Source organism: Tachypleus tridentatus, chromosome 2 (genome assembly GCF_004210375.1).
Source record: "Tachypleus tridentatus isolate NWPU-2018 chromosome 2, ASM421037v1, whole genome shotgun sequence".
Classification (NCBI taxonomy): Eukaryota; Metazoa; Arthropoda; class Merostomata; order Xiphosura; family Limulidae; genus Tachypleus; species Tachypleus tridentatus.
The window spans coordinates 10,694,348-10,715,045 of NC_134826.1; the positions used below are offsets into that span (position 1 = coordinate 10,694,348).

Below are 20,698 nucleotides of genomic sequence, written 5' to 3' on the forward strand. Positions count from 1 at the left end.
AATGTCAATGATCAACTCCTATATTGTACACACCTTTTTCTAAGTGTCTTTCATTTTACGACGTTATGGAATGTAGTTTTCTGTAATTTTACAATCTATTAACGTTTCAAATGATTGCACGTGAGTAGCTATATTGTTTTTGTTGGAAAACGTTTGTCACACATTTGAAAGCTCGTACTGTAAATCTCTTGTGAAAAACATCAGGTCGAATGACTTTAGTTTTCATAATTGTCATTCCAAATTACGGGTGTCAAGTGGCACGTGCAGGAAATTGTCCATTTAAACTATCGGATAAAGCAAATACTCCAATGGTATATATATATATATAATCTATGAGATCGAAGCACGGTTTGCGCGAGCTCATAAAGTGTGATAAAAGACATGTTTAGAACTAACTTAGAAACTTAATGTTTTAATAAAACAGGATAAGAGAGAGTTTTCATCTCATGGAAGTTGCTTTAAAACATTTGCTCGCTAATAAGGGCATTGGTTTTGTAAGTAATGCGTTTTTAGGTTACCGAGTAAACGAAACCGACGCCTAATTTTTCAACGTACTAAAAAAAAACTTAAATTCCCTGCGCTAAATAAAATATATTCCACAGCAGCCTGTGGGCTCTGAAAAAACAGTTTAACTAACTGTTTAGCTAATGAATACAACTTTTTCATTTTTTAGGCCTCATTTGAACAGTAAATATAAATAATTAATTTACTAACTACTTTCCCTCACAATAGAACAGTGGAATAAATACACGTTGCTTCCCTTCTAATGTTCCACCCACTCTTGCTGAGTGGTAATTCTGGGGTTTTACAACACTAAAAACTATCAGAAGCACGTTCTGAAACCTTGGGGTTAACAATAGCCAAACCATGTAAATTAACTATTCGTGATGACGAGAAACCCACTTGAAATAAAGATGTATCTCAGAATGGGTGGCATGGGTATTAATACTTTTATTGATTCTCAGGTACATAAATTAACTGTTTGTTGGTGGGTGCTCAGCTGCAGACTGGATTATTCGTCCTCAATCCACATAAATCCCGTTTTAACGTTGAGTCACTGGCAGTTTAGAAACAGATAAATTAGTTACATATAATAATAACGGGAATACCTAAATTAACAACAACATTGTTTATACAAAAATAACTTACAATCAGTTCATGTTCGTATCTTTAGGTCCTGTCCGATGAGGTATGTTTGAATGTCAATACTGATACCTTAACTCACATATGGTAGTTTAATTAAAGTGTTGGCCCGGCATGGCCAAGCGTGTTGAGGCGGCGACTCGTAATCCGAGGGTTGCGGGTTCGCATCCCCGTTGCGCCAAACATGCTCGCCCTTTCAGCCGTGGGGGCGTTATAACGTGACGGTCAATCCCACTATTCGTTGGTAAAAGAGTAGCCCAAGAGTTGGCGGTGGGTGGTGATGACTAGCTGCCTTCCCTCTAGTCTTGCACTGCTAAATTAAGGATGGCTAGCACAGATAGCCCTCGAGTAGCTTTGTGTGAACTTCAAAAACACACAAACACATTAAAATGTTTGGGTTCAGGTTATTTTACGTTAACTAAGAAATGTGGATTTAGTTAAAATGTTTATGTTCTGTTATTTTACGTTAAATAAGGAATGATGTTGTAGTTAAAATGTTTAGGTTTTGATTATTTAAGTTAGATGACATATGATGGTTTAGTTAAAATGTTTATGTTTTCATTACAGTGTTCTTGCTTATTTTAAGTTGGTCTCTTTCCCTATGAGTCACAGTGGTCTTGTGTTTTGAGCTTGGTCTGTATTTAAACAGTATTCTTGCTTGTTTCTAGCTTCGTCTCTTTCCCTATGTGTCACAGTGGTCTCATGTTTTGAGCTTGGTCTTTTTCTCTATGTTTCACAGTGTTCTTGCTTGTTTCTAGCTTCGTCTCTTTCCCTATGTGTCACAGTGGTCTCATGTTTTGAGCTTGGTCTTTTTCTCTATGTTTCACAGTGTTCTTGCTTGTTTCTAGCTTCGTCTCTTTCCCTATGTGTCACAGTGGTCTCATGTTTTGAGCTTGGTCTTTTTCTCTATGTTTCACAGTGTTCTTGCTTGTTTCTAGCTTCGTCTCTTTCCCTATGTGTCACAGTGATCTCATGTTTTGAGCTTGGTCTCTTTCTCTATGTTTCACAGTGTTCTTGCTTGTTTCTAGCTTCGTCTCTTTCCCTATGTGTCACAGTGGTCTCATGTTTTGAGCTTGGTCTTTTTCTCTATGTTTAACAGTATTCTTGCTTGTTTTCAACTTCGTCTCTTTCCCTTTGTTCTCGTTATTTTACGTTAACTAACAAAATGGTGATTGATGTAGTTAAAATGTTTATATTCTGATTATTTTACATTAACTAAGACATGATGGTGTAGTTAAAATGTTTAGTTTCTGGTTGTTTAGGTTAAATGAAAAATGATGGTGTAGTTAAAATGTTTAGTTTCTGGTTGTTTAAGTTAAATGAAAAATGATGGTTTAGTTAAAATGTTTAGTTTCTGGTTGTTTAAGTTAAATGAAAAATGATGGTTTAGTTAAAATATTTAGGTTCTGGTTATTTAAGTTAAATATGAAGAATCAACCTTTCGTTAAAAGTTGTTTAGAAAGTGGTTTTGTTGGAGCAAAGTATCCCAACTGAACTGTCTATATTCCATTAGTCTTAAGAAAACAAAAGTAACTTTATCTTAAAATTACTTACTCTATGTACATTTATAATGGATTGTTTATTTTGTAAAGAAATTTTTGGTTTAATCTCTAGCTGGATAAAAGTTCTGCACAAAGTGGAAAAAAAATACTTGCCTAGTTTCTGAATCACGAAAATATCAATGTATTTTGAGTACAATAGGTAATATTTTCCACTAAAGGATTCAGTCAGGTTTTATATAAGTCATATTATTTACAGTAGGTGTCTGTGACTTGTTGGCAATAAATTTAAACAATAAACAAACAACACACAGTTTACTTATTTTAAAATAATAGATTAAAAGAAGCCAAAGGTATACATAAATATTCGTTGTACAGTTAATTACCACAACTCTATCCAGAACTTTAAATAATTGTCGCTTTCTCGTTAAAAGCAACACAAAAATGGTTCAGTTGCTTTAAAACAATTGACAAAACGAATTATTCTTCTCTACTCTGTTTTACAACACAACTTGTGATCATTTCATTTTAAAAATCGCCACTACATGCTATATAATTAAACTCACAAACTAGCATTCGAATTCGAACAACATTTTAAGCGTATTTATACCTCGACAGAAGTGTAAAACATTCCATGCATTAGTAGATATTATGATACAATAATATAACAATCGCCAGTTGATAACTACAGAACTACACAATGTATGATTCGTAAACAGTTACGTAAACAAACATGTGATAAACTATCGTTTATATAACTAATTAAATTTAACACTGGCACTTTATACATTACCTAAATCGTAATAATCACGTTAATCTTAAATCGAAACAGTTGTACAGGTTAATAAAATCAGCTAATTTTTAAAGATTACTATATTTAACAACATTAGATAACTTTTAAAGATTACTATATTTAACAACATTAGATAACTTTTAAAGATTACTATATTTAACAACATTAGATAACTTTTAAAGATTACTATATTTAACAACATTAGATAACTTTTAAAGATTACTTTATTTAACAACATTAGATAACTTTTAAAGATTACTATATTTAACAACATTAGATAACTTTTAAAGATTACTATATTTAACAACATTAGATAACTTTTAAAGATTACTATATTCAAGATTTTAGGGTGAACAATATTTATTAATGGATTTTTTGACTTTTCAAATAGAGAATCAAACTTCATCAGTTGAAGTGTCGTATAACCCTGTGTTCGCCTTCAGAACTACATTACTAAATGTAGTAATTAAACAGAAAAAAAATGAAATAAATCGGTGAAAAGAAAAACGTTAAGTTGTTAATGGTTTTGTTAGATAACTTCGCCGGAAGCATTTCTAAATGCTAGGCGACAGTTTGTGATAATTAAAACATAGAATTACTCCACGTCTGAATACAAATACATCTTACGTTTTTTAATTGTGGTTGATATAATATTTCTATCTTTCTTCATGCCTCCAGAAAGAATTACTTCTAACATTTCTATAAGCTGATAAGGACATATTACCGAATTGTATAAGATTCGACAGTACCTGTTCTATAATGCTAATACATTCATAATTCATTACTTTTCCATAAGGTGAAAAGACTGTTATTTGCTTGTTTCCAGCTTCGTATCTTTCACTTTGTTTCACAGTATTCTCGCTTGTTTCTAGCCTGGTCTTTTTCCCTTTGTTTCACTGTTCTTGCTTATTTGTAGGTTGGTCTCTTTCCCTCTGTGTCACAGTTGTCTCATGTTTTGAGCTTTCTCTCTTTCTCTATGTTTAACAGTGTTCTTGCTTGTTTCTAGCTTCGTCTCTTTCCCTATGTGTCACAGTGGTCTCATGTTTTGAGCTTGGTCTCTTTCTCTATGTTTAACAGCATTCTTGCTTGTTTCTAGCTTCGTCTCTTTCCCTATGTGTCACAGTGGTCTCGTGTTTTGAGCTTTCTCTCTTTCTCTATGTTTCACAGTGTTCTTGCTTGTTTCTAGCTTCGTCTCTTTCCCTATGTGTCACAGTGGTCTCGTGTTTTGAGCTTTCTCTCTTTCTCTATGTTTAACAGTATTCTTGCTTGTTTCTAGCTTCGTCTCTTTCCCTATATGTCACAGTGGTCTCGTGTTTTGAGCTTGGTCTCTTTCTCTATGTTTAACAGTGTTCTTGCTTGTTTCTAGCTTGGTCTTTACGTATGTTTCACAGTGTTCTTGCTTGTTTCTAGCTTGGTCTCTTTCCTCATGTTTCACAGTGTTCTCGCTTGTTTCTAGCTTGGTCTCTTTCCTCATGTTTCACAGTGTTCTCACTTGTTTCTACGTTGGTCTTTACGTATGTTTCACAGTGTTCTTGCTTGTTTCTAGCTTGGTCTCTTTCTCTTTGTTTCATAGCATTCTCACTTGTTTCTACGTTGGTCTTTACGTATGTTTCACAGTGTTCTTGCTTGTTTCTAGCTTGGTCTCTTTCCTCATGTTTCACAGTGTTCTCGCTTGTTTCTACGTTGGTCTTTACGTATGTTTCACAGTGTTCTTGCTTGTTTCTAGCTTGGTCTCTTTCCTCATGTTTCACAGTGTTCTCACTTGTTTCTACGTTGGTCTTTACGTATGTTTCACAGTGTTCTTGCTTGTTTCTAGCTTGGTCTCTTTCCTCATGTTTCACAGTGTTCTCACTTGTTTCTACGTTGGTCTTTACGTATGTTTCACAGTGTTCTTGCTTGTTTCTAGCTTGGTCTCTTTCTCTTTGTTTCATAGCATTCTCACTTGTTTCTACGTTGGTCTTTACGTATGTTTCACAGTGTTCTTGCTTGTTCTTAGCTTGGTCTCTTTATCTTTGTTTCACAGCATTCTCGCTTGTTTCTAGCTTGGTCTCTTTCCTCATGTTTCACAGTGTTCTCGCTTGTTTCTACGTTGGTCTTTACGTATGTTTCACAGTGTTATTGCTTGTTTCTAGCTTGGTCTCTTTCCTCATGTTTCACAGTGTTCTTGCTTGTTTCTAGCTTGGTCTCTTTCCTCATGTTTCACAGTGTTCTCGCTTGTTTCTACGTTGGTCTTTACATATGTTTCACAGTGTTCTTGCTTGTTTCTAGCTTGGATTTTACGTATGTTTCACAGTGTTCTTGCTTGTTTCTAACTTGGTCTCTTTCCTCATGTTTCACAGTGTTCTCGCTTGTTTCTACGTTGGTCTTTACATATGTTTCACAGTGTTCTCGCTTGTTTCTACGTTGGTCTTTACATATGTTTCACAGTGTTCTTGCTTGTTTCTAGCTTGGATTTTACGTATGTTTCACAGTGTTCTTGCTTGTTTCTAGCTTGGATTTTACGTATGTTTCACAGTGTTCTTGCTTGTTTCTAGCTTGGTCTCTTTCCTCATGTTTCACAGTATTCTCGTTTGTTTTTACGTTGGTCTTTACATATGTTTCACAGTGTTCTCGTTTGTTTTTACGTTGGTCTTTACATATGTTTCACAGTGTTCTTGCTTGTTTCAAGGCTGGTCTTTTCGTATGTTTCACAGTGTTCTTGCTTGTTTCTGAGTTTCCCTGAGGTGTTTCTTCATTAAGCTGAAATGTAATTTTAGAAATAAATTTATTCTTTATTTTATTTAACGGTAGGCGTGACTGGAAAAAGGAATGTTATATATTACGCTTGCTGCCCAGAGCCATACGTTGACATTACATTTTTCATCCACATTCGTCGCCGAACTCTTTACTACGGGTTCAACCTAATTATTCCATGTGTGCTCATTTCGTCAATGGCTCTTCTAGGGTTCACTCTTCCTCCCGACTCTGGAGAAAAGCTCACATTAGGTAGGTCTCTCGCAAGAAACCTGTTCTCTAAACATCACCTATTATAACGTCGGTTTCAGGATAGTACGTTTGATGGTATGTATTGATGTTTTTTGCACTGACAACTAAAGAATTTGATTTTTAAGTATAAAATGCACTGAAATTATAATAAGTCTAAATATTGTCTCTCTGTCTCTATGAATTTCTGGTATTTAATATTTTAAGTCATGTGTAAGAAACACAAAATATGTCATCTTTCACGTGCGATATTCATGTAAAAACCATTGGCAAAGCTCTAAGTCTGAAAAATTATAACGATAAAATCCTGGTTTAGATACCTGTGGTAATCCTAGAAGAGATATTCATTGTGCAGTAAATAAAATAAGTAAATAAACTAACTATGTTTTATACGTTTGTGTTGTAACATTAAATAATACATTACCCTAAAATAAGAATTACTTTTAATAATTGACGTATAAAGAAATATTTAAATAATAATAAAATGAACGTTAAACAAATTTCTTAACTCTGCTAGCTCATATTTTCCCATTACTTAGTTTTTTATTAGACACATTTCCAACATAAACAACATCGGTCCTGTGTGAGAACGTCAGTTAACGACCGGTTTTACCTAACGGTTTCTCCTTTTTGCAACATTCCAAAGCACTTGTTATTGTAAACTTAGAATTAATGGCAGAAAACTATTACGTCTTATTCTGATTCTCAGACTTTTTGTAAAATATTGTGAACATTGTAGTCGTTTATCGTGTTTTATCGATCACGTAACGTTTCATAAGTTTCAGACTGTTTACCACCTTATTTTACCGCGTGACAAGCGAAACCTTTCTTGTAATATTTGGCATTATTATTTTTGTTATCTCTGCTTTCAACTAAAAGTATCATTTACTGTCACAACTCAATATTGAACAACTTGCAGGAGTTAAATTAATATTAACAAAAACTGTTGAAATATTCCACGATAATAAGGACAATTTGATGGACTGAAGTTGAAATAAAAATAATGTTTCCAGATTTAAACTATGGTAAGTTGGGTTAGTTTTAAAATCACGTTTTATAAAAGAACACCTAATTAGCTATTTAAATATCAGATTATTGGAAGCTCAGAAACCATCTTTGGTACTTCAGGTTTTTTATCCCCTTTAACTAAGCCTAATGTCACATTGTGCTTATATTATTACCTATACGTCATCATTGTTTGCCTCTCCTAAAGTTACTGATCTGTTACTTTCCATTGAGCTTTTGTTATTCCATCTAATGGATTACATAATTTCAAAGTTTGATTTTTGTCATTGCAGGGGTAACAATACTATTGTCTCTTATGGTCTTTCTCCTACAATTGGCTGAAACAATGCCACCTACATCTGACGCTGTTTCTATTGTAGGTACGTGTTTTGTATTGCATATTGTGTTTTATTAATCAGAAAACCTACAATATTATGTCGAAAGCGAGAAAAAGTGTTCGTGTACTCGCAAACTTGTATGACAATTTATAATGATATACTTAAGATAAGAGAGTGATCCATCAACTAATAATTGTCATAATTAAAAGGTTTTCCTGATTCATTTAACAGAACCGAAAAATATCTTAACTGTAATACAAATGTGCTAATAATCAAAGGTTGCCTTAATATATGTAAAAGGAAAAAGTAGAAAAAAAAACTGGGTTTCATGTACTCATGGACTAATGTAATTCAAGTTTATCCTAATACATGTAAGAGAAAAGAAAGAAGAAACTAGGTTTCATGTACTCATGGACTAACGTAATTCAAGTTTATCCTGATACATGTAAGAGAAAAGAAAGAAGAAACTGGGTTTCATGTACTCATGGACTAACGTAATTCAAGTTTATCCTGATACATGTAAGAGAAAAGAAAGAAGAAACTAGGTTTCATGTACTCATGGACTAACGTAATTCAAGTTTATCCTGATACATGTAAGAGAAAAGAAACAAGAAACTGGGTTTCATGTACTCATGGACTAACGTAATTCAAGTTTATCCTGATACATGTAAGAGAAAAGAAACAAGAAACTGGGTTTCATGTACTCATGGACTAACGTAATTCAAGTTTATCCTGATACATGTAAGAGAAAAGAAAGAAGAAACTAGGTTTCATGTACTCATGGACTAACGTAATTCAAGTTTATCCTGATACATGTAAGAGAAAAGATCGTATAAAAACTAACAGATATTTACCGCCTACTTGTAGACTAATGTAAAAGTGATATAAAAACTAACAGATATTTACCGCCTACTTGTAGACTAATGTAAAAGTGATATAAAAACTAACAGATATTTACCGCCTACTTGTAGACCAATGTAAAAGTGATATAAAAACTAACAGATATTTACCGCCTACTTGTAGACTAATGTAAAAGTGATATAAAAACTAACAGATATTTACCGCCTACTTGTAGACTAATGTAAAAGTGATATAAAAACTAACAGATATTTACCGCCTACTTGTAGACTAATGTAAAAGTGATATAAAAACTAACAGATATTTACCGCCTACTTGTAGACTAATGTAAAAGTGATATAAAAACTAACAGATATTTACCGCCTACTTGTAGACTAATGTAAAAGTAATATAAAAACTAACAGATATTTACCATATACTTGTAGACTAATGTAAAAGTGATATAAAAACTAACAGATATTTACCATATACTTGTAGACTAATGTAAAATGATATAAAACTAACAGATATTTACCATATACTTGTAGACTAATGTAAAAGTGATATAAAAACTAACAGATATTTACCATATACTTGTAGACTAATGTAAAAGTGATATAAAAACTAACAGATATTTACCGCCTACTTGTAGACTAATGTAAAAGTGATATAAAAACTAACAGATATTTACCGCCTACTTGTAGACTAATGTAAAAATGATATAAAAACTAACAGATATTTACCGCCTACTTGTAGACTAATGTAAAAGTGATATAAAAACTAACAGATATTTACCGCCTACTTGTAGACTAATGTAAAAGTGATATAAAAACTAACAGATATTTACCATATACTTGTAGACTAATGTAAAAGTGATATAAAAACTAACAGATATTTACCATATACTTGTAGACTAATGTAAAAGTGATATAAAAACTAACAGATATTTACCATATACTTGTAGACTAATGTAAAAGTGATATAAAAACTAACAGATATTTACCATATACTTGTAGACTAATGTAAAAGTGATATAAAAACTAACAGATATTTACCATATACTTGTAGACTAATGTAAAAGTAATATAAAAACTAACAGATATTTACCATATACTTAACAGGTACTTACTTCGCTTGCATCATGATCATGGTAGCGTTTTCTGTCGTCATGACAGTGGTTGTTCTAAACTACCACCATAGAAGCCAAGACACGCACGAGATGCCTAATTACGTAAGTTCTACACTTCGTTTTCACAAACATCTGATCAGAACAAGTCCAGAGGTTGAGTTCGTTATATTACAACGTTTTGATGCCCACCATTACGTTCTTATAGTCCATTACGTCACGTTCAGTCATGCTCTGTATCTGACGGACAGTGCACTTTGACAATAGTCCCGCAGCATAGACTTCGCTTCTAAAACATCCATTGTAAGGTTGCTATGTCAAAAACGCACCACTCCTACCTGCAAGCTTTCCATAATTCATTGAATATACAGGACGACAATTTGCCAGCTCTTGTTTTAAAAGTCCTATTTTTTTGCACAGAATCCATCGATTTGAGCAGTTTGTGTACGTATAAAATTACATAAATTCCCGTTTTATTTTTGAGCTGCTTAAGTTATGCAATTATTTAACGAAGTGTACAACGTGAAGTCTTATCTTGGTAAACCCACCATGTGGGCCTAATTTCCAAACAGTGGCCTATATTAATTATATTTCATGTGGATGGCTATTGTCACTGATATGATGTACAAAATTCGAAGATTCTCACCAGTTAACCTCTCCACACTTTACTTACCACATCTGTAATACAACTTGTTTCTTTCCTCTCTTTGTTTTTGTAGGGAAGGCGTCCAGGTAGATCCATATTCCTTTGTTTTTCAATCTTATTAAGTACAAACGATGTTTTGTGAATTTTTTGAAGTTCACACAAAGCTTCTCGAGGGCTATCTGCACTAGCCATCCCTAATTTAGCAGTGTAAGACTAGAGGGAAGGCAGCTAGTCATCACCACCCACCGCCAACTCTTGGGCTACTCTTTTACCAACGAATAGTGGGATTGACCGTCAAATTATAACGCCCCCACGGCTGAAAGGGCGAGCATGTTTGGCGCGAAGGGGATGCGAACCCGCGACCCTCAGATTACGAGTCGCACGCCTTAACACGCTTGGCCATGCCGGGCCAAGTACAAACGATGTCTTGGTCTCAAATCTGAACACATCTTTATCATCCAAGTTTATGGTTTTCTTTCGTCGAAAGAACCTTTTTAAAATACTTCCCAAAAGCGACCAGTTTTCGGCGGCAACACATTACCTATGAAACGGTAAACACTAACAAAATATGATTCCTACATATATATTTATATATTATATTAGTATATTAAAAAAATACTCCTCTTCTGACGTATAACACCATTTGTAGCGACTGACTCCTGACTACATTACGTACAACACCATTTGTAGCGACTGACTCCTGACTACATTACGTACAACATAATTTGTAGCGACTGACTCCTGACTTCATTACGTACAACACCATTTGTAGCGACTGACTCCTGACTACATTACGTACAACATAATTTGTAGCGACTGACTCCTGACTTCATTGATTTTCGATATTAATATGTCATTTGCTGCCAACTAATATATTGCATTTCCATCTTATTCAAGAGGGTTTGTTTGTTTGTGTGAAGCTAAGCACAAAGCTACACAGTGGGCTCTTCCCACCACGGGTATCGAAATCCTTTGTAAGTCTACAGATATACCGCTGTGCCATACCGCCTACCGTATTTAGGTAGGACCCAGAAGAGGAGGCTCAGCCCCAGAGCCCATGATCTTAATAGGGGTCCATTGATAATTTTATTCTGTATAAAATTACATGGGATTTTGGGCCCACAAAACTTATTAACTCCTGTCCCCACACAACCTGATATCCACCACTGGGGGCTGTTCAAGGAAGAATGATTTGTTATTAAATAACCTCGTTATATTTTCTCCTCCAAGCTCTCCCTTCCCCTTAGCTTGCTCAGCGGTAAGGCTGGGAGCTAGAAAAGCTAAAAATCAGGTTTCGATACTCAAAATGGAATAGCACAGATAGTCCTCTTATTATTAGATAATTATGTAGATTTCTATTTAGTAATCAAACTAGCCATCTTAGCGAATAATTATGTAGCTTTCTATTTAGTAATCAAACTAGCCATCTTAGCGAATAATTATTTGTTATAATCCCTATTCCTTGCTGTAAAATAGCATGAATTATTGGTTGACAGATAATATAATATTCTCTCTTTCAAACGACCACAGCAGGTCATTGACTTCTGGATGGTAATATTTGTTATTTCGTTTTTTCGGCCTACTAATGTGTCCTGTAACGTTTTCACACTCTCTTGTCCGAGATATGGGTCCTGTAACGTTTTCACACTCTCTTGTCAGAGATATGTGTCCTGTAAAGTTTTCACACTCTCTTGTCAGAGATATGTGTCCTGTAACGTTTTCACACTCTCTTGTCCGAGATATGTGTCCTGTAACGTTTTCACACTCTCTTGTCCGAGATATGTGTCCTGTAACGTTTTCACACTTTCTTGTCAGAGATATGTGTCCTGTAACGTTTTCACACTCTTGTCAGAGATATGTGTCCTGTAACGTTTTCACACTTTCTTGTCCGAGATATGTGTCCTGTAACGTTTTCACACTCTCTTGTCCGAGATATGTGTCATGTAACGTTTTCACACTCTCTTGTCCGAGATATGTGTCCTGTAACGTTTTCACACTCTCTTGTCCGAGATATGTGTCCTGTAACGTTTTCACACTCTCTTGTCCGAGATATGTGTCCTGTAACGTTTTCACACTCTCTTGTTAGAGATATGTGTCCTGTAACGTTTTCACACTCTCTTGTCAGAGATATGTGTCCTGTAACGTTTTCACACTCTCTTGTCAGATATATGTGTCCTGTAACGTTTTCACATCTTGTCAGAGATATATGTCCTGTAACGTTTTCACACTCTCTTGTCAGAGATATGTGTCCTGTAACGTTTTCACACTCTCTTGTCAGAGATATGTGTCCTGTAACGTTTTCACACTTTCTTGTCAGAGATATGTGTCCTGTAACGTTTTCACACTCTCTTGTCAGAGATATGTGTCCTGTAACGTTTTCACACTCTCTTGTCAGAGATATGTGTCCTGTAACGTTTTCACGCTCTCTTGTCAGAGATATGTGTCCTGTAACGTTTTCACGCTCTCTTGTCAGAGATATGTGTCCTGTAACGTTTTCACACTCTCTTGTCAGAGATATGTGTCCTGTAACGTTTTCACGCTCTCTTGTCCGAGATATGTGTCCTGTAACGTTTTCACACTCTCTTGTCAGAGATATGTGTCCTGTAACGTTTTCACACTCTCTTGTCAGAGATATGTGTCCTGTAACGTTTTCACACTCTCTTGTCAGATATATGTGTCCTGTAACGTTTTCACATCTTGTCAGAGATATATGTCCTGTAACGTTTTCACACTCTCTTGTCAGAGATATGTGTCCTGTAACGTTTTCACACTCTCTTGTCAGAGATATGTGTCCTGTAACGTTTTCACACTTTCTTGTCAGAGATATGTGTCCTGTAACGTTTTCACACTTTCTTGTCAGAGATATGTGTCCTGTAACGTTTTCACACTCTCTTGTCAGAGATATGTGTCCTGTAACGTTTTCACACTCTCTTGTCAGAGATATGTGTCCTGTAACGTTTTCACACTCTCTTGTCAGAGATATGTGTCCTGTAACGTTTTCACGCTCTCTTGTCAGAGATATGTGTCCTGTAACGTTTTCACACTCTCTTGTCAGAGATATGTGTCCTGTAACGTTTTCACGCTCTCTTGTCAGAGAAATGTGCCCTGTAACGTTTTCACACTTTCTTGTCAGAGATATGTGTCCTGTAACGTTTTCACACTCTCTTGTCTAAAGATGCTTTCATTGACTAATCATAACACAAGGTTTCAGATCCTTTCCAATACCATTTCTATTTTTGATCTGACTAGTCTTCTAGTGGTGCTGGTGTGTTTTTAAGCATGCAATGTTCGCGTTTATTTGTTAAGTATTAATAGGCCGTCCTAAGTAGGCACGGTATTGCCTTAGATGATCAACTTAAGAAGTAAGGCCGTTTCTATTAATAGTGATTTAGCGGTAACTGGCTCGCGAACTGTGCTTGTGCAAATGACGTCATATAACTACAGACAAGAAGTCTACAACTGTCAGTCGCCATGTTCACCGGTATTGTTAAATGACAAACTTGGTTACCTCTTTTCTCGTTGCTAGTGGGGAAAATGTATTTTAGATTTGTTACTTTAATAAAAATATCATAATATTTAAAAAGAGAAACACAGAAGGAATAATTTTGGAGAAAACTAGATGTAATATTTTAATGTAATAATTACTGCACAGCTTAGCCTGTGTTGTTCGTCTAGCCTTTACTCTGGAGTTTATATCTAAAAATGAATTATTAACAAACATCCAGTGTGTTAGCATGTTTTACAAATGTATTATTAACAAACATCCAGTGTGTTAGCATGTTTTACAAATGTATTATTAACAAACTTCCAGTGTGTTAGCATGTTTTACAAATGTATTATTAACAAACATCCAGTGTGTTAGCATGTTTTACAAATGTATTATTAACAAACATCCAGTGTGTTAGCATGTTTTACAAATGTATTATTAACAAACATCCAGTGTGTTAGCATGTTTTACAAATGAATTATTAACAAACTTCCAGTGTGTTAGCATGTTTTACAAATGTATTATTAACAAACTTCCAGTGTGTTAGCATGTTTAACAAATGTATTATTAACAAACTTCCAGTGTGTTAGCGTGTTTTACAAATGTATTATTAACAAACTTCCAATGTGTTAGCATGTTTTACAAATGTATTAACAAACTTTCAGTGTGTTAGCATGTTTTACAAATGTATTATTAACAAACTTCCAGTGTGTTAGCATGTTTTACAAATGTATTATTAACAAACTTCCAGTGTGTTAGCATGTTTAACAAATGTATTATTAACAAACTTCCAGTGTGTTAGCATGTTTAACAAATGTATTATTAACAAACTTCCAGTGTGTTAGCATGTTTAACAAATGTATTATTAACAAACTTCCAGTGTGTTAGCATGTTTAACAAATGTATTATTAACAAACTTCCAGTGTGTTAGCATGTTTTACAAATGTATTATTAACAAACTTCCAGTGTGTTAGCATGTTTTACAAATGTATTATTAACAAACTTCCAGTGTGTTAGCATGTTTAACAAATGTATTATTAACAAACTTCCAGTGTGTTAGCATGTTTTACAAATGTATTATTAACAAACTTCCAGTGTGTTAGCATGTTTTACAAATGTATTATTAACAAACTTCCAGTGTGTTAGCATGTTTAACAAATCTATTATTAACAAACATCCAGTGTGTTAGCATGTTTAACAAATGTATTATTAACAAACATCCAGTGTGTTAGCATGTTTAACAAATGTATTATTAACAAACTTCCAGTGTGTTAGCATGTTTTACAAATGTATTATTAACAAACTTCCAGTGTGTTAGCATGTTTTACAAATGTATTATTAACAAACTTCCAGTGTGTTAGCATGTTTTACAAATGTATTATTAACAAACATCCAGTGTGTTAGCATGTTTTACAAATGTATTATTAACAAACTTCCAGTGTGTTAGCATGTTTTACAAATGAATTATTAACAAACATCCAGTGTGTTAGCATGTTTTACAAATGTATTAAAAAACTTCCAGTGTGTTAGCATGTTTTACAAATGAATTATTAACAAACTTCCAGTGTGTTAGCATGTTTTACAAATGTATTATTAACAAACTTCCAGTGTGTTAGCATGTTTTACAAATGTATTATTAACAAACATCCAGTGTGTTAGCATGTTTTACAAATGCATTATTAAAAAACTTCCAGTGTGTTAGCATGTTTTACAAATGTATTATTAACAAACTTCCAGTGTGTTAGCATGTTTTACAAATGTATTATTAACAAACTTCCAGTGTGTTAGCATGTTTTACAAATGTATTATTAACAAACATCCAGTGTGTTAGCATGTTTTACAAATGTATTATTAACAAACTTCCAGTGTGTTAGCATGTTTAAGTGTGTTAGCATGTTTTACAAATGTATTATTAACAAACATCCAGTGTGTTAGCATGTTTTACAAATGTATTATTAACAAACTTCCAGTGTGTTAGCATGTTTTACAAATGTATTATTAACAAACATCCAGTGTGTTAGCATGTTTAACAAATGTATTATTAACAAACATCCAGTGTGTTAGCATGTTTTACAAATGTATTATTAACAAACATCCAGTGTGTTAGCATGTTTTACAAATGTATTATTAACAAACTTCCAGTGTGTTAGCATGTTTTACAAATGTATTATTAACAAACATCCAGTGTGTTAGCATGTTTTACAAATGTATTATTAACAAACATCCAGTGTGTTAGCATGTTTTACAAATGTATTATTAACAAACATCCAGTGTGTTAGCATGTTTTACAAATGTATTATTAACAAACATCCAGTGTGTTAGCATGTTTTACAAATGTATTATTAACAAACATGCAGTGTGTTAGCATGTTTTACAAATGTATTATTAACAAACATCCAGTGTGTTAGCATGTTTTACAAATGTATTATTAACAAACATCCAGTGTGTTAGCATGTTTTACAAATGTATTATTAACAAACATCCAGTGTGTTAGCATGTTTTACAAATGTATTATTAACAAACATCCAGTGTGTTAGCATGTTTTACAAATGTATTATTAACAAACATCCAGTGTGTTAGCATGTTTAACAAATGTATTATTAACAAACATCCAGTGTGTTAGCATGTTTAACAAATGTATTATTAACAAACTTCCAGTGTGTTAGCATGTTTTACAAATGTATTATTAACAAACTTCCAGTGTGTTAACATGTTTTACAAATGTATTATTAACAAACTTTCAGTGTGTTAGCATATTTTACAAATGTATTATTAACAAACTTCCAGTGTGTTAGCATGTTTTACAAATGTATTATTAACAAACTTCCAGTGTGTTAGCATGTTTTAACAAATGTATTATTAACAAACATCCAGTGTGTTAGCATGTTTTACAAATGTATTATTAACAAACATCCAGTGTGTTAGCATGTTTTACAAATGTATTATTAACAAACATCCAGTGTGTTAGCATGTTTAACAAATGTATTATTAACAAACTTCCAGTGTGTTAGCATGTTTAACAAATGTATTATTAACAAACTTCCAGTGTGTTAGCATGTTTAACAAATGTATTATTAACAAACTTCCAGTGTGTTAGCATGTTTTACAAATGTATTATTAACAAACTTCCAGTGTGTTAGCATGTTTAACAAATGTATTATTAACAAACATCCAGTGTGTTAGCATGTTTTACAAATGTATTATTAACAAACTTCCAGTGTGTTAGCATGTTTAACAAATGTATTATTAACAAACTTCCAGTGTGTTAGCATGTTTTACAAATGTATTATTAACAAACTTCCAGTGTGTTAGCATATGCACTGACATCGATTTTTCTGGAAATCTACAGAAAATGTATGGAACCATCAAGACCACAGCTCTGTAATATAAAATGTTCGATATTTGTTTCATTAATAATTGTAACTGAAAGTAGTAATAATAATAATAATTGTAACTGAAAGTAGTAATAATAATAATTGTTACTGAAAGTAGTAATAATAATAATAATTGTAACTGAAATTAGTAATAATTATAATAATAATTGTAACTGAAAGTAGTAATAATAATAATAATAATTGAAACTGAAAGTAGTAATAATAATAATAATTGTAACTGAAAGTAGTAATGATAATAATTGTAACTGTAAGTAGTAATAATAATTGTAACTGAAAGTAGTAATAATAATAATAATTGAAACTGAAAGTAGTAATAATAATAATTGTAACTGAAAGTAGTAATAATAATAATTGTAACTGAAAGTAGTAATAATAATAATAATTGTAACTGAAAGTAGTAATAATAATAATAATTGTAACTGAAAGTAGTAATGATAATAATTGTAACTGAAAGTAGGAATAATAATAATAATTGTAACTGAAAGTAGTAATAATAATAATAATTGTAACTGAAAGTAGTAATGATAATAATTGTAACTGTTTTACATGTATTTAAAGTTTTACCATCATCCCAACGACCGCCTGACAAAACTGTCACTTTATGTTTATAGAGTGAATCAGACTGGCAACATTTCCACACAAAGCATTTTTAAAGCTTAGGAACTGAGTGATAATCCACAATCTGGGTTGAGTTATTCCTTATTCTGTTTATTTTCTTATCCTCAAATAAGTTCTTATGAACTTGCACGAGGTATTGTTTGTTAGACATTTTTTTTCATTGGCACATCATCTGATTTTCAAAAATAAAATACATTGTCATATATATCCTTTGTGTTCTTAGTAATAAATTATTGAAATAATAATTATCTTCTTTTGCAGATAAAAGCTTTATTTCTTGTTTGGCTTCCAAAGATTCTCAGAATGAGACGGTACGGTAAATATGAAGGTAAAAAGAAAACTGAAAAACGTAACAAAACCATAGAACTCGAGCTGAACGAGAGATGTTCGCGAAGCCTACTCGCTAACGTTCTGGACATTGACGATACTTTGCGACTGCAAAATAGTACCAGCGGCTACTTACAGGTGTCGTCCGGTGAAGAAACTTCGACAGTTCACACTTGCATCAGTATACAACGAGAACTGAATTCCATCTTGAAGGAACTGCGGTTTATAACGAATCGAATGAAACAAGATGATCAAGCGAATGACATCATAGCTGAGTGGAAGTTTGCAGCGATGGTTATAGACCGGATATGTCTCATTACATTCTCTCTATTCGCAATCATATCATCTTCCGTTTGCCTTCTACAAGCGCCTCACCTTGTGGCTTAACACAAGTAAATTCATGTTGCAATGAAAGTTCCCCTCACGAACTTTGTTGTTTTTTATAGCGAGAGGAGAATTTGATACGTTCTGCTAGGGGGCCTTTTAGATTGAGGTATCGACATCTTATTAAAATCTATGATACTTCCCAGTGTTGTGGAAAGGTAAAAGTTTGAAGTGCAGGACACTTTACAAATATCTCAAAATATCTACGTTCAAAATGATAACTTACTAAGTTAAACGAGCACATATTCCAATATTTCAACACTGGTTTACCTTCTGACCGTTGGTATAAACTATCGTAACTTCATTGAAACAACGTCAATAAAACCACGCTATCAAGATAGGTAGTTTCCTAGAAAGTTTCAAAAATTTTTGTTTTAAAAACTGGTAAATGTTCGTTACCAGATCGTAGACAAAAATCTACCGTTTCGTAAAGTGAGCGTTGCGATGATCCTCTTAAACGAAATTATCCTTTTACTAAAACATGTAGTTAGGCATTTTTAGCTTTTCAAACGAGAGCAGTCAGTTCTTTTCTTTACCTCATAAAGCAGCCAACCTTTCGTGTTTTATAGAATATGGATACAGCAAATATAATTAGTTATATACCTATATCTCTTATACATATTATATGTATACGACTTTCACGTACATTGTTGGGTATATATTTGTCATCAACTTACCCACCCACCCTTTAAAAGTATGTGATCTATGTGGTATAGATAATGTAGATAATATGTAATCACGTCTTTCTTATGTACTCCTCTTCTGCAAGGATTGAAAAATAGAAGACTTTCTTTAGTCCTCGTCTATCAAATAAAACAGACTTTCAACAGTACGGTATCCCAATACAAAAACAATAAAACAGACTTTCCACAGTACGATATCCCAATACAAAAACAATAAAACAGACTTTCCACAGTACGATATCCCAAAACAAAACAATAAAACAGACTTTCCACAGTACGATATCCCAATACAAAACAATAAAACAGACTTTCCACAGTACGATATCCCAACACAAAAAAACAATAAAACAGACTTTCCACAGTACGATATCCCAATACAAAAAACAATAAAACAGACTTTCCACAGTACGATATCCCAATACAAAAACAATAAAACAGACTTTCCACAGTACGATATCCCAATACAAAACAATAAAACAGACTTTCCACAGTACGATATCCCAATACAAAACAATAAAACAGACTTTCCACAGTACGATATCCCAAAACAAAACAATAAAACAGACTTTCCACAGTACGATATCCCAATACAAAAACAATAAAACAGACTTTCCACAGTACGATATCCCAACACAAAACAATAAAACAGACTTTCCACAGTACGATATCCCAATACAAAAACAATAAAACAGACTTTCCACAGTACGATATCCCAATACAAAAACAATAAAACAGACTTTCCACAGTACGATATCCCAATACAAAAAACATTAAAACAGACTTTCCACAGTACGATATCCCAATACAAAAACAATAAAACAGACTTTCCACAGTACGATATCCCAATACAAAACAATAAAACAGACTTTCCACAGTAGGATATCCCAATACAAAACAATAAAACAGACTTTCCACAGTAGGATATCCCAATACAAAAAAACAATAAAACAGACTTTCCACAGTACGATATCCCAATACAAAACAATAAAACAGACTTTCCACAGTACGATATCCCAATACAAAACAATAAAACAGACTTTCCACAGTACGATATCCCAAAACAAAAACAATAAAACAGACTTTCCACAGTACGATATCCCAATACAAAACAATAAAACAGACTTTCCACAGTACGATATCCCAACACAAAACAATAAAACAGACTTTCCACAGTACGATATCCCAATACAAAACAATAAAACAGACTTTCCACAGTACGATATCCCAATACAAAACAATAAAACAGACTTTCCACAGTACGATATCCCAATACAAAAACATTAAAACAGACTTTCCACAGTACGATATCCCAATACAAAAACAATAAAACAGACTTTCCACAGTACGATATCCCAATACAAAAACAATAAAACAGACTTTCCACAGTAGGATATCCCAATACAAAAACAATAAAACAGACTTTCCACAGTAGGAT

At 33.2% G+C, this 20,698-nt stretch overlaps 1 protein-coding gene across 2 annotated transcripts in view; it reads left to right on the plus strand.

Moving 5' to 3' along the window:
* The window catches only part of LOC143238097 (neuronal acetylcholine receptor subunit alpha-7-like), an 81,287-nt gene extending 61,108 nt beyond the window's left edge, over nt 1-20,179 (plus strand). For both annotated transcript variants that reach the window (XM_076478045.1, XM_076478055.1), the window contains 4 exons: nt 6,226-6,420; nt 7,716-7,802; nt 9,719-9,828; nt 18,131-20,179. In XM_076478045.1, the coding sequence (XP_076334160.1) occupies nt 6,226-6,420; nt 7,716-7,802; nt 9,719-9,828; nt 18,131-18,583 (845 nt within the window). In that variant the 3' untranslated portion in view covers nt 18,584-20,179. The remainder of the gene's footprint in view (nt 1-6,225; nt 6,421-7,715; nt 7,803-9,718; nt 9,829-18,130) is intronic.
* The last annotated feature ends 519 nt before the right edge of the window (nt 20,180-20,698 follow it).